Source organism: Schistocerca cancellata, chromosome 6, assembly GCF_023864275.1.
Source record: "Schistocerca cancellata isolate TAMUIC-IGC-003103 chromosome 6, iqSchCanc2.1, whole genome shotgun sequence".
Classification (NCBI taxonomy): domain Eukaryota; kingdom Metazoa; phylum Arthropoda; class Insecta; order Orthoptera; family Acrididae; genus Schistocerca; species Schistocerca cancellata.
In genome coordinates, this window is record NC_064631.1 from 149,174,374 (window position 1) to 149,189,917 (window position 15,544).

Below are 15,544 nucleotides of genomic sequence, written 5' to 3' on the forward strand. Positions count from 1 at the left end.
ACACTCTACGAAAACTCTCTGGGTTGTCATTGAATAATGGGAATGGATACCATAGGGTGACCCCTGTAGGTGTACATGGAGCATGCCTCATAGGTGTCAGGCAGTAATAAATGCTCATGGAGGCATGCACATTATTGATGCTCTGACCAATGAAAAGCGCCCAAGATGACGGGAGGAATGATTGTCGCTTCGTTTTTGACACCTGTCAGATGTTATAATTTTTTTTATATGAACAATTCAGAATGTGATGATTTGTTCTGTAGTTAATCTGTGAACGATAATGGTATAATGTAGATACAAACAGTTCTCAATTATTGCTCATTGGCGAGTGGGTGATGCCCAAGTGATGTTCCCCTAATTCTTTTGAGCAGTGTATTTGTCCTTATCCATCTTAAAGAAACTGTTCGGTATCAATAACTTTCCTGTGCGAAAGCAAGATTTCCATTACCCACATCTGATTTTCTGCATGTTACTTAGTTCTTAAATTGCAAGAGTTATTCAAATAAGTTTCCTAGAGATGAAAAAGCTTAATTCCATAAGTAAATACTGTTTTAGGGAACCTCATTTGTGTGAAACTATGCTTGCCTTTCTCCCGTAATATACGCTGAGATAACAGGTTGTGGGATAGTTACATGCACATTTGCAGGTGGTGGTAATATCGCATACACAAGGTATAAAAAGGCAGTGTATTGGTGGAGCCGTCATTTGTACTCTGGTTGACTCATGTGAAAAGATTTCCAGCATGATTGTGGCCACACACAAGGAGTTCAGATTGGGGCATGGAATGGTAGTCGGAATTAGACGCAGGGAACATTCCATTCCAGGAATTCAATCCTTGGAGGTGCACAATGTAAAGAGTAAGCTGAGAATACCAAATTTCAGGCATTATCTGCATTACCTATCACCTCAGACAGTGGCTGACAGTCTTCACTTAATGACAAAGAGCAGCAGCATTTGCATAGAGTTGTGAATTCTAACAAACTACAGAAATCAATGTGGCACGTATGACAAATGTACCACATTCGCACAATGTGGCAAAATGGCAAAATTTGGTGTAAGTGGGCTATGGCAGCCAAAAACACGAAATCGGCTGCAGTGCCACTCTTGCGCTCATAACATTGGTTGGATCCTAGATGGCTGGAAAATTGTGGCCTGGTTAGATGAGTTTGGATTTCATCAGGTAAGAACTGATAGCAGGGTTCGAGCATGGTGCAGAGCCCATGAAACCATAATGCAAGTTGTCAACAAACCAGTGTGCAAGCTGGTGGTTACTTCAGATGGTGTGAGCTATGTTTACACGGAATGGACTGGATCCTCAGGTCCAACTGAAGTGATTGTTGAGTGGAAAAAGTTCAGCTTCTTGGAGACCATTTACAACCATTCATGGACTAATGTTCCCAAACAACAGTGGAATTTTTATGGATGATAGCACACCATGTCACCTGGTGACAATTGTTCATGATTGATTTGAAGGATATTCTGAACAGTTGCAGTGAATGATTTAGCCACATGAATTGTCCAACATGTATCCCATCGAACATTTATGGAACATGACAGAGAGGTCAGTTTGTGCACAAAATCTTACACCAGCAGAACTTTCGGAATTATGGTTAGCTATAGAGGCAGCATGGACAACATGACTCATTATTTCTTCAAGGAATAGCCATGTCGAGTTGCTGCACTATGCAGGGCAAAAGATTAGACACGATATTAGGTCGTGTCCTGTAATCACAGAAGGGTATTGCGAGGAGTGCCCAAGGGATTTGTGATAAGAATGCTATTATTATCGAAGTATTTAGGAATAAAGAAGACTACTCAACTAAAGGTTGATCCTACTTTATATTCCTAAATAATTTGCTATTCTTAACCAGAACTTTCCTTGATATGTCCTGTATGCATAAATGAACTGGTGGACAGGGTAGACAGCAGTCTGCAGTTGTTTGCTGATGATGCTGTGGTGTATAGGAAGCTGAGTGACTGTAGGAGGATACAAGATGACTGAAACAGAATTTCTAGTTGGTGTGATGAATGACAGGTAGCCCTAAATATAGACAAAAACATGAATGTGGATGAATAGGAAAAACAAACCCGTAATGTTTGCGTACAGCATTTGCACATGTCCTCCTTAATTCATGTTTTTTAAATGTCTGGGTGTGTCATTGCAAAGCTATAAGAACTGCAATGAGCCTGTGAGGATTGTGGTAGATAAGGTGAATAGTCAAATTCAGTTTATTGGGAAAGTGTGGTTCATCCGTAAAGAAGACAGCATATATGATGCTACTACCAGCTATTCTTTGATACTGCTAATGTTTGGGATTCACACCAGAGCAGATTAAAGGCAAACGTGGCAACAGTTCGTAGGTTGATTCCTAAATTCAACACCGGTGGGTTCAAACAACATATAGGTATTACAGAGATCGTCAAGGAACTCAAATGGGGGGTCCCTTGATGGTAGGCAACATTCTTTTCAAGTAAACACTGTTCAGAAAATTTGAAGAACTGGTGTTTGAAGTGGACTGCAGAAAATTCTACTGCTACCAACACACATTTTGCATAAGAATCGCTGATATAAGATATGAGAAATTAGGACTTGGGCATATAGACACTTGTGTGGTTTTTTTTTGCCCCTTGATCTTTTTGCGACTGGAGCATGTAATGTACAGTGATGGCACAGGGTATCCTTCGCCGCACACCGTATGGTGGTTTGTAGAGTATGTATGTATATGCGGAAGCAGTTTTTTGCAGAGTTGATTTTGATTCGTATGAATCTTTAGTATGACAGGACACCCAATGTCCCAATTTCTATTATCTACATTTTAAGAAAACATCTGATTATGAAAATTGAGATGGTTTTAGTCTTCTTTGATTTTGACTGAATGCGATTCTTCTGAGGTGCTCTTATCAGACTTACTGTTTGTCTTTAATATGCCACAATGGTCCAGTTCTTACTAAATTTCTTCTGTTCTATTATTTTCCTTTTGGTCTATGAATGGAATTATTTGATTATGTTCCAGGCTTGTATACATTTTTGTTGAAAGGAGTAGAACTGGTAATCTTTGCTGTTTTTTGCCTTGTAATTATGCACTTTGCAAAAAAAAGTTCCATTTATGCCAGCTGGGTTTTCGTATATGAACACAATACAGAATATCTGATACGAGAGACCTGATTTCTTTTGTAAAAAACATGCTTTGGCTGTTCGTTGTTCAATTTACTGTCTGTGATTTTTTAATAACATAAGTTATGCTGGAGATTCCTTCCCTTGAATATTTCGTAGGCTGTTTCTCATCAAATAACAAAAAATCTTGCCTTTTCTGTGATGGTTAGTCTGTTGCTGTGGTATAATAAAACAATGTCCATATTTCCTGCTGCCTTGGAAGTTTCCCATTAAATACTAAAGGGATTACTATCTCTTTAGAATATTTACCCAGTTGAATCCTGCCATACCAAAACGGGCTCTTTGCCATGTCAGCGTTAACATATCTTATATCACCCTATGGCTGAAACAAGTCTCTGCTAAACGCAGACTTGTATGGATCTCTGGCCATAAGAGTTGTTAGCCTAATTTTTAGGTGCAACCTAATGTTGGTGTTTACTTGACGTCTGCTGAAGTATTTGTCCCTCCTTCTCGAAAGCTGTTTCATTGGAAATTCCTTTTTGCCACAATAGTGAGGAAATCTTAACTTGGAACATAAGTAAGTTTTATCCTGCTACATCACATTTCTTGGTATTAGCAACAAGGGCATCTTTAATGCACTGCATCAATTACAGTGCACATTTTTGTAGTGCACAGGTTTCAACATGAAAACCATCAAATATAACTCCACAGCTTCACACGCACATAAATAAACTTGTGCATGCTTGGTTTGTTTCCATCACACAGAACACTGAGAATGTTTTTCAGTATCAAGTTAGTATTATTTTTTTTACCATTTCCTTAATGAAGTTTGTGGTGACAGTGTGGTCCATAGCCTGCAGTTTAAGATAGATTGTAAAGTAATGAACTCCAGTATTTTTAAGAAACTTTCAAACTACCTCTTGCAGCACAATTTAAATTCATTTTATCATGAATGATATTTGTGCACTATACACATCCTATGCAGGGATTGGCTGATAGAAGCAAACTGAATAGGCTCAGTGTTAATTTGTGTTCACAAAGACTTCCATACTTTCACTTGCATGTTACAAAAATAGTTTAATTTGTGCACTGCAATAAAGATATCTCAAATCTGTCACTTTTGGTAAGATTCATTGCACAAGAGTCCAGGAAATGTGGTGTTGACAGTTAAAATTGCTACTGAACTGCAGTTCAATGGAAGTAGGGCAATTTTTGTTTGGCATCGCATACACAACCTCCCCCAGCAGGCTCGCAACTCTTAGGCAGATTTGTGCTTGGCTACCACGGCCCCAGCCTTTGCAGCATCTTTCCCCTTCTGTGCTGCATGTCCATCCTCTTGCTATTCTTTTCCCTTTCCGTGGAAAACATGTCTAGGGTGTTAATGGGAATGTTCTATATTGTCTGACGCTGACATCAGAACAGTCTCACCAGTTTTTTGTTCCCTTTCCTTTCTTTGTTTCCTTCCTCTCATTCCTCCACTTCGGCATTTAAAGTCTCTCTCTCTCTCTCTCTCTCTCTCTCTCTCTCTCTCTCTCTCTCTCTCTCTCTCTCTGACATCTGGCCCACGTGTCTGATGTGTAAAAGGTGACTGGGTAACACGTAATCCCCAGCCCAGGATCGACAGGTATGGTTCGCACATACCCTGGTACAGGCCAGCCCCAGGGAAGTGATAGCCTGAGCTGCCACCTTACCAAATTGCCGATTGGTCCCTCTGTCAGGTGTTAAAGAGGTGTGAACAATCACATAAGGTGGGTGTGCCCCTTGTGAAGGGGGCCCACAGTTGGAAGGAGCATGCCATTGGGGATACTGGCAGTTGTGGGGGACTTCCTTGCAATGAGCCAATCACCTTCACATCATTGCTACCAGTGTCATAGTTTCAAGCACACTAGAATGTCTTGTCAACACCCAGCCAAATGTGTAACCTGTGGTAGGGATGCACATGAGGGCGATTGTGTGCCACCTCCTCCCTATTGTATCAACTGCAATGGCAGCCATGCCACCTCATCTCAGGATTGTCCCTTGTATCATGAGCAGGCTGTCCAGGAGATCCAGGTAAAAGAAAAAGTGCCTTACTCATTTGCTTGCAAGTTATTGGCTGGGGTGCTGCCTTGTCGACCACTTTCATCCAGGAAACTGGTGTACCTCAGGGTTCCGTCCTGAGCATTATTCTCTTCGCTATCACCATTGAACCTATAATGGCCTGTCTTCTGCCTGACATCTCCAGCTTCATTTTTGTTGACGATTTTGCAATCTATTGCAATTCTCCATGGACCTGTCTCACTGAGCGATGTCTTCAGTCATGTCTTGATTGTCTTTACTCCTGGAGCATTGACAATGGCTTTAGTTTTTCCACTGACAAAACAGTCTGTATGAATTCCTGGTGACACAGTTGGTTTCTCCCACCATTTTATATCCTAGGTCTGTTGCTCTTCCGTTCTTTGAAATTACGAAATTCCTGGAGCTCATGCTTGATAGGAAACACTCTTGGTCCTCCCAAGTGTCTTACCTGGCAACCTACTGTATGTGACCTCTCAATGTCCTGTGTGCCCTCAGTGGTACTTCCTGGGGTGCAGATCGAACTACTCTTCTCCCTTTGTACTGGTCCCTTGTCTGTTCGAAACTAGACTTTGGGTGCTTCGATTATGTCTCTGCACATCTGTCCCTCTTACGCCGTCTCAATTTTATCCGCCATCGTGGCATCCCTTTGGCCACTTGTGCATTTTACACTAGCCTGGTTGAGTGTCTATATGCAGAACTATCACTGTCCTACTGCTGTGACTTTCTCCTCAGCAGGTATGCATGCCATTAGTCTGCCATGCATGGCCACCAATCCTATGCCTCCTTTGATGATTCCTTTGCTCCCCAGTATGGGGCGCGTCCCTCTTCTGTTACCCCTGGAGTCCACTTTCAGCACTTGCTCCAGGAGCTTAACTTCACACTACCTGCAACTTTCCTGGTGGGTGTGAACCATTCACCACCTTGGCGCTACGAAACAGACCTTGTTAACATTGGTTTTAATTTTCTTCCTAAGGACACTGCTCCAGCCTTGCTCTATCGCCTTCAGTTTCACAGTGTTCGTATAGTACTTCACAGTAGCATGTTTGGGTACACTGATGGTTCTCGGGCTGGCCATGGTGTTGGGTGTGCCTTTGTCAATGGCGCCCACGTCTTCCGATATTGGCTTCCAGCACACTGCTCAGTTTTTACAGATGAGCTCTTCGCCCTGTATCAGGCCACTTAGTACATCCAGCGACACAGATTTTTTCAATTCTGCCCTCTGTTCACACTCTCAGTACTCTTAAAGTGCAACGAGCCCAGGAAAACTGTCACGTGCTCACTCTTGATGGAGCCACTGTAATGTTCGTGGGTTCCTTGTCATGTTGCTCTGCCAGGAAACGAGGCTGCTGCCAAGGCTGCAGTCCTCGTACCTCAGCCCACTAGTTTCTGTATTTGCTCCAATGATCTGTGTTGCCATCTGTCAGGTGGTGGTGTCCCTTTGGCATCACCATTGGTCCTCCATTCATGGGAATAAACTCAGGATTGTTAAGCCTCTCCCAGTGGCTTAGATGACCTGCTTTCAGACCTCCCTCCGGGATGGCATTTTAACTGGGTTGCGTATTGGGCACTGCCTTTTTAGCCACTGTAATTTGATAAGTGGCACTCCTCACCACTTTGTACACATTAAGCTGAGTTTTAAGTGTCCGTCACTTCTTGATGGAATTTTAGCAAATGACGTGCAGGCTATCAACTGTGTTCTAATTTTTATCCATCAAAGCAGTATGGTGAAGGCCATTTAAGTTTTAGTTTTGGACCTCCGTTTCTGTATGGTGTCTTTCGTAGCCCTTTCTCCACGCCCCGACAAATTTTTCGTAATTTTGCGATGTCGTGTCATTGTTGTCCCAAATTCTCTAGACTACACATTTTGTTATGGAATATGGGGAATGGTCACCTTATATTAGACTCCTTTGTCCTCTAAGAATTTCATTAGTATCTTGTTCACATATTCCGTTCCATAGCATAAAGATTCTTTCATCTGTCTTATTCTACACGTCTTTCAAACTCGGATTGTCTCAGGTACTCGATATTTATTTCAGTGGATGTAAAGTCTCTTTCAAAAATCAGTATTAGGCGATATTTAACTTGTCCAATTACATAGTCAGTATAAATTTGACTCTACTAATTCCATAACATGTTCTACTGTAGAAGTGGAATGGGGAAGGAAAGTCTAGTCCAGTTACCTTTAAGGCATTTAATACAGAGTATTGACAGTTCCTTAATATGAGACTAGCGACCAGAGCTTTTAGTAATTGTTCCATTCCCTCTGTGATGCAATGCAACAGTGCTGTGCTCATTGTCAAGCACATACTTGGTCAAGCTTTTTGTCAGGAAATGGCTGGTTTTCAATTTTGTGGAGGTGCAGTATTTGTGAAACTGTAAGAGATCTTTTGCTGTTAGAATTGTATTCAAATTCTTGATTACTGGTCCATGCATTGTGAAATGTGGAACTTATGCATTCATTTATAAACCCAATTAAATTGCCATTTTTGTCTCTTAATTAAAATAGTGCACAAGATTTTGTGAACATATAGTGCTGGTGTATTTCATATATTACTTCATTTATAAATATTTAAGTGTTCATGTAAAGCAGACGTATGATTTATTGTCAGTTGTTCAGATGAGTGTATGTAGAATGAATAAAATGTTAGTCATTGCCCTCCTTTCTTCCAGGTTGAGGAGCAAGACTGATACTTCCAGTGTGTGGTCAGAAACGCTAATCTACTACTCACAATACAAACTAAAAGACATTGCAGATATTGCGAAAAAAATTGCATTTGCAGTCATGAACATTGAAAGTTCTAAATATCAGGTATGTTACTGTTTCATATTTTGGTATGTAAATAGTGTTCTCATAGCATTGGTAGTTATCTGAGCCCTGCTAAAGAATGTTGTTGTTATTTTATAATTTATTGTAGTATATTAAGTTATTTAACCACACAGAAATTGCTAAATTTAAAGCATTTTTTGGAAAAGGGAAAGAGAGGGGGATGAGAACAAAGCAAGAATAATAGATCCAAAGGCCGGAAGGAGTTGTAACTACAGTGGTTTGGTGTAGAACAATATAAAGTTGACGTATTGTGCCAGGATTAAGTGTGGTAGTTAATAGAAAAAACTGTATGCAGCATTCTCAAGGGAGGTTGACAGCTTTGTCTCCTGAGAATATAATTTCACTAAAATGTCAGGACTGTTGAAAAAAAGGCATTATAAATTGATGGGCTCAATAAAATGTTGGTAATAATAATTGAGCAATACCTGCAGAACTTGATATACATGAACTGGTAGGAAGTATTGAAAAAATTTTGAGCAACATTTTGGTTTTGTTGTAATTAAAATGCTTAGGAATAAGTGATAGTGTTGCTGGTGCTAGTCTTTTGCAGAACATACTGAATCTCTCTGCAGTAACATTAAAACAATTCAGGGAGTTAGTGGCCTCAAAGTGACCATGCATGTGCAACTAGCAACTCTGTAATGAACCAGAACGCAGGACACACCGCTGCATAAAAGCTTGGGAGCTTTTAGAAGAACTATGTGTACTCTTTAGTTACTGCATCATGCTTTCTTTGTACCATTAATACTGCTATATTTCTCTTAATTTTCAGGCATTGTACCAAAAGTACTCAAGAAGCAAGTACCTGAAAGTGAGCACCCTTCCTGAAGTATCACCTGTTAACCTGAAGAGGGTGACTAAACTTCTGTGATTTAGTTTTAAGGCACTACTCTGCTTTAAGCCATAGTTTTTATAATTTTGTATGAAGTAACATAATGAACATTTTATATGATTGACTCTGAAATGATGAAACAAATTTCTGTCAAATTTGTACTGCGTGTATATGTGTAAATGTAATATTTGGAATGGCATGTGTGTGGAAATGTGAACTTTCTAACAGTGTAGTTTTATAATTTTAGAAAACTACTTTGTCTCAGCCCAGTGTATTTGTGACCTTATTTTACTGTACAGTCTGTAATAAATAAAGTATGAACTAGAGAATTGGTATTAAATACTTTCATCCCAGCTCTGACAAAAGGAACTGAAAAATCTTAAATTTGAACAAAGGCCAGTGAGAAAGTTCATTGAAACCAGTGGGAGTTCCGGAAAATATTCATAGATCATTATTAACTGTTAACTTTTCTCCCACAAACACTGCTCATTGACAGTGTTTCGGTCAGTAACGTAGGAAATATAGCTTTGGTATTAAAAGTAATTTAGTTTTGCTATTTTATCATAAACTGAAAAATACTATTATCTAAAATCTAAGTATTATTCCTAGTAGCCGGAAGACCTCTTACTTGAAATTTAGTGGTGGTGGTGGTGGTGGTGGTGGTGGTGGTGGTGGTGGTGATGATGGAACAAAAAGGCTGCTGCAAAGGAGCACGAGGATGTAAAAAGCAACTGATAATAGATACAGAGGTGACATATCAAGCTACAACTAAACAAAGGTCCCTACACTACGCATACATTGATTACAAAAAAGCCTTTGATAGTGTACCCCACTCATGGTTACTACAGATATTGGAAATGTACAAAGTAGATCCTAAATTGATACAGTTTCTAAACATAGTAATGAAAAACTGGAAAACCACACTTAATATCCAAACAAATTCAGATAACATGACATCACAGCCAATACAGATTAAGCGTGGAATATACCAAGGAGACTCATTAAGACCCTTCTGGTTCTGTCTTGCTCTGAACCCACTATCCAACATGCTAAATAATACAAATTATGGATATAATATTACTGGAACATACCCACACAAAATCACACATTTGCTATACATTCATGATCTAAAACTACTGGCAGCAACCAATCAACGACTCAACCAATTACTAAAGATAACAGAAGTACTCAGCAATGATATAAATATGGCTTTTGGAACAGACAAATGTAAGAAAAATAGCATAGTCAAGGGAAAACACACTAAACAAGAAGGTTACATATTGAATAACCACAGTGACTCCATAGAAGCGATGGAAAAAACAGTTGCCTATAAATATCTAGGATACAGACAAAAAATAGGAATAGATAATACAAATATTAAAGAAGAACTAAAAGAAAAATATAGACAAAGACTAACAAAAATACTGAAAACAGAACTGACAGCAAGAAACAAGACAAAAGCTATAAATACTTATGCTATACCAGTATTGACCTACTCATTTGGAGTAGTGAAATGGAGTAACACAGACCTAGAAGCACTCAATACACTTACACGATCACAATGCCACAAATATAGAATACATCACATACATTCAGCAACAGAAAGATTCACATTAAGCAGAAAGGAAGGTGGAAGGGGATTCATCGACATAAAAAGCCTACATTATGGACAGGTAGACAATTTAAGAAAATTCTTTCTAGAACGAGCAGAAACTAGCAAAATACACAAAGCAATCACTCATATAAATACATCGGCTACACCACTGCAATTTCATAACCACTTCTACAACCCTTCAGATCACATAACATCAACAGATACGAAGAAAGTAAATTGGAAAAAGAAAACACTACATGGCAAGCACCTGTATCATCTAACACAGCCACACATCGATCAAGACGCATCCAACACATGGCTAAGAAAAGGCAATATATACAGTGAGACGGAAGGATTCATGATTGCAATACAGGATCAAACAATAAACACCAGATATTACAGCAAGCATATTATTAAAGATCCCAACACCACAACAGATAAATGCAGACTTTGCAAACAACAAATAGAAACAGTAGATCACATCACAAGTGGATGTACAATACTAGCAAATACAGAAAACCCCAGAAGACATGACAATGTAGCAAAAATAATACATCAACAACTTGCCATAAAACATAAACTAATAAAACAACACGTTCCCACATACAAGTACACACCACAAAATGTACTGGAGAATGATGAATACAAATTATACTGGAACAGAACCATTATAACAGATAAAACAACACCACATAACAAACCTGACATCATACTCACCAATAAAAAGAAGAAATTAACACAACTAATTGAAATATCCATACCCAACACAACAAATATACAAAAGAAAACAGGAGAAAAATTGAAAAATACATCCAACTGGCTGAGGAAGTCAAGGACATGTGGCATCAGGATAAAGTTGACATTATACCAATTACACTATCAACTACAGGAGTCATACCTCACAATATCCACCAGTACGTCAATGCAATACAGCTACATCCAAACATATATATACAACTACAAAAGTCTGTAATTATTGATACATGTTCAATTACCCGGAAGTTCCTAAATGCAATATAACATATACCATACAGTTACAAGGAAGTCACGCTTGATCAAGGTCCGCGTCACTGTCCATTTTTGACCAGACATAACGTCTGAGAATAGAAAGAAATAATAATAATAATAGGGCTAACCCCCCCCCTTTTAGTGTGATTAGTTGGTTCAGAACTAAAGAAACCTCTGACAAGCGCCATCATGGTCGGGGACGACGCTTGAACCCTATGCCCGCCCACAATGGTAACGACACTGCTAGCCAACTGGAAAAGGATTTAAATCCAAATAGAGGTGTTTTGCAGGATATGCTTCCTGCAACCACCCTAGAAGGAAAACAAAGACAGAGGATGAGATGGTCAGATGAAGTTAATCAACACCTCATGTTCTGTTACTACCAAGCAACAAACCTAGGAACCAATGCAACTGGATACAGATCACAAGTATACACAACATTTATTACCAGATACCCGGAATTAAAATTTTTAACAGAACAGCGACTAGCTGATCAGATCCGTGTAATAATAAAAAATAACAGGATACCCCAGTCAGAATTAGAAAACATCAAACAACAAGTACAACAAATACTGGAACAAAATAATGTGCAATTAAAAGAAGAAAAAATACAGTAATGGACTCAAACATCCCAGAGAAAACAAACAAAGAACAATACGCGTCAATTAAACAATCAGAGGAAAACGAAATCTTAAGACAGCCACCAGAACAAGCACAAATAGAACATGAAGTGACACACATGTTAGATATAGATGAAAAATTTCAGTCGACATATATAGAATACAAAGACACAAATACAGACATTAGACCATTCTTGCATAGACCACCAAATAACCCACAAGTCGAAACAACAATAACAACTATCAACACAATCATACACAACAAAATAAATGAAAATACAACTATGGAAGAGTTACAACTACTGGTTTATGTATATACACACTAGGCAGAGATCAAAACCAACCAACACACAGAAGAAACCCACAAAACCAGCATGGCAACACAGGCTACAGATCAGAATAGAAAAACTGAGAAAAGACATCGGACAGCTAACACAATTTATAAGAAATGAAATATCAGACAAAAAACGAAAAAGGTTAGGTAAAATCTCACAACAAGAAGCAATAGAGTAATTAGATTAAAAGAAGCAGAAATTACAAGCATTGGCCAAACGACTTAGAAGATACAAAAAAAGTGAAAATAGAAGGAAACAAAACCAAACATTCAACACAAACCAAAAGAGATTTTACCAAACAATAGATAACACACACATTAAAATAGACAATCCACCAAACATAACAGACATGGAACACTTATGGAGCAACATATGGTCAAACCCGGTACAACATAACAGGCATGCACGGTGGATACAAGCAGAAACAGACTCATACAAGATGATACCACAAATGCCTGAAGTGACAATTTTGCAACATGAAGTCACCCGAGCAATTAATTCTACGCACAATTGGAAAGCCCCTGGAAATGATAAAAAAGCAAATTTCTGGCTAAACAAGTTCACCTCAACACATTCACGTCTAATTATAATCTGATGGCAATAGTAGATTTCCCAACTAGGGTTACTGTTAACAGTAAAAGTCTGATAGATAATATATTTATAGATAAGTCTAAATGCAATGAGATCACTGTACATCCAATCCTTGGCCTTTCTGATCATGGTGGTCAGTTGCTTAGGCTCAATTACATCAGTGAGTGCAACAGTTCTGAGCATTCTTGGAAATCTTTTAGGATAATAAATGAACAGGGCCTTAAAAAATTCAATGATAGCCTAAAAGAGAGAGATTGGAGCCCAGTTTATAGGGAAACAGATGTAAACAAAAAGTACAATTCATTTTTAAATGAATTCATGTCTGTATTTGAGTCCATCTTTCCCAAAAAAAGTAGTTAGAAATAGTCATATAGGCAATGCCAAGAAGTCTTGGATCACTACAGGGATAATAACATCTTGTAGAACAAAGAGGATGTTATACAGTTCTCTCAGGACTTGTAATGATCCAAAGAAACGACAACACTACAAACTTTACTGTAGAATTCTCAAGAAGGTTATAAATAAATCTAAAAGTATGTGCATAAAATCAGAAATTGAAAGCTCAGAAAATAAAATTAAAACTATATGGAATGTAATAAAGAGGGAAACTGGCAGGACAACAGGGAACATGTCTCAGGTAGAGATTAAAACAGGGGACAGTATCAAAAAGAAACCTGAGTTGGTTGCAGAAATATTTAATAACCACTTTTTGAGAGCAGCAGAGAAGACAGGCTGTAATGGTTCTATGGAAGAATCATTGTCCCTCCTACAGAAAGCTATTAGCAACAGAATCCCACAGTTATCCTTATCTCCAGTTACTGTAAGCGAAGTCATAAGAGTAATTAGATCATTAAAAAATAAAAATTCTGCTGGTGTGGACAATATTTCTAGTAAAATACTGAAACACTGTTATAAATTTCTTAGTCCCGTCTTATGCAACATATACAATGCATCCCTACAAGATGGGATTGTCCCTGACAGACTTAAGTTGGCTGTAGTGATTCCTCTCTTTAAAAAAGGTGATAAAAGCATTGTTGCAAACTATCGCCCAATATCCCTATTAACTACCTTCTCGAAAATTCTAGAAAAACTCATGCACAGGAGGATTGTAGACCATCTCAACTTCCACAGTATCTTAAGCAAAAATCAGTTTGGTTTTCGTGCAGGGCTTTGTACTGAACAGGCAATATTCTCTTTCAGCAACCAAGTTTTGGAAGCCATTAACAAAAAAATGTCTCCAGTGGGTATTTTTTGTGATCTTACGAAAGCCTTTGACTGTGTAAACCACCAAATTCTTTTGAAAAAGGCAGAATACTATGGTTTAGGTGGTACTGTTGGCTTGTGGCTATAATCATATCTACAGGATCGGAAGCAGACTGTAATGCTAAATGGCTCTTCAGGGGAGCCTGCCTCGTCTGAATGGGGCACGATAACGTGTGGTGTGCCTCAAGGCTCCGTTTTGGGCCCACTACTTTTCCTCATCTTTATTAATGATCTTCCTCTTTGTTCTGAGACAAACAGCAAATTTACCCTGTTTGCCGATGATACCACAATTCTAATTGACGATTTGATTGATAATTATCTTGAACAAACTACAAATACTGTTTTTAATGACATCTTAAATTGGTTCTCCTCAAATTGTCTCTCACTCAATGCAGATAAAACTCATTACATGGGGTTCCATACATCACAAAGTAATCCCGATGAAATTAACATAAAATGTAGAGATCAACCAATACAGGAAGTTGAAGATACGAGGGCAGTTCAGAAAGTAACCTCCGATCGGTCACAGTGCGGGTTGTGGGGGGAGTAGCGACGCCATCTGTGCGTTCACGCACTCAACAGGTCAGTCGGCATCAAGCTGTGGTCGAGTGAACGTCGTACCTGCGCTAGTTTAGTTTTTGTGGCAGTTTGAAATGTGTGCTGCAATAGAAAACCCCGCCAAATGTGAAGTGCGTGCTGTCATAAGGTTTTTTACAGCCAAAGGATATTCTGCAGCAGCTATTCATCGTGAGCTTTGTGCCGTGTACGGACCAAGAGTTATGAGTGAAGGAGTTGTCCGTGAATGGGTACATTTATTTAAAAGTGGACGAGAAAACGTTCATGATGAAGAGAGGAGTGGTAGACCGTCATTGGTGACTGACGAACTCGTTCAGACAGTTGATGCAAAAGTTCGTGAAAATCGACGTTTCTCAATGTCGGAGTTGTCTACTGGCTTTCCACAGATTTCTAAGACTCTCTTGTACGAGATAGTGACAGCAAGATTGGGTTACTGTAAGTTCTGTGCACGATGGGTGCCCAAAATTCTTACCGACCACCACAAAACTCGAAGAATGGCCTCTGCATTAGACTTTCTGTCACGTTATGAGGACGAAGGAGAACCATTGTTAAACAGAATCGTGACCGGTGACGAAATCTGGATTAAGTACGTGAACCCTGAGACAAAAGAACAATCAAAGATGTGGGCACATTCAAATTCGCCTACCAAACCAAGAAAAGCCTCGCAAGATTTTTCTGCCAGAAAACTGATGGCAACGGTGTTTTGGGATGCCAAAGGGGTGTTG

At 39.0% G+C, this 15,544-nt stretch overlaps 1 protein-coding gene across 1 annotated transcript in view; it reads left to right on the forward strand.

Annotated features, from left to right (window-relative positions):
- The window catches only part of LOC126191521 (G2/mitotic-specific cyclin-B-like), a 46,711-nt gene extending 37,556 nt beyond the window's left edge, over positions 1–9,155 (forward strand). The window contains exons 7-8 of the mRNA XM_049932418.1: positions 7,844–7,982; positions 8,773–9,155. Coding sequence (XP_049788375.1) covers positions 7,844–7,982; positions 8,773–8,871 — 238 coding nt within the window. The 3' untranslated portion in view covers positions 8,872–9,155. The remainder of the gene's footprint in view (positions 1–7,843; positions 7,983–8,772) is intronic.
- The last annotated feature ends 6,389 nt before the right edge of the window (positions 9,156–15,544 follow it).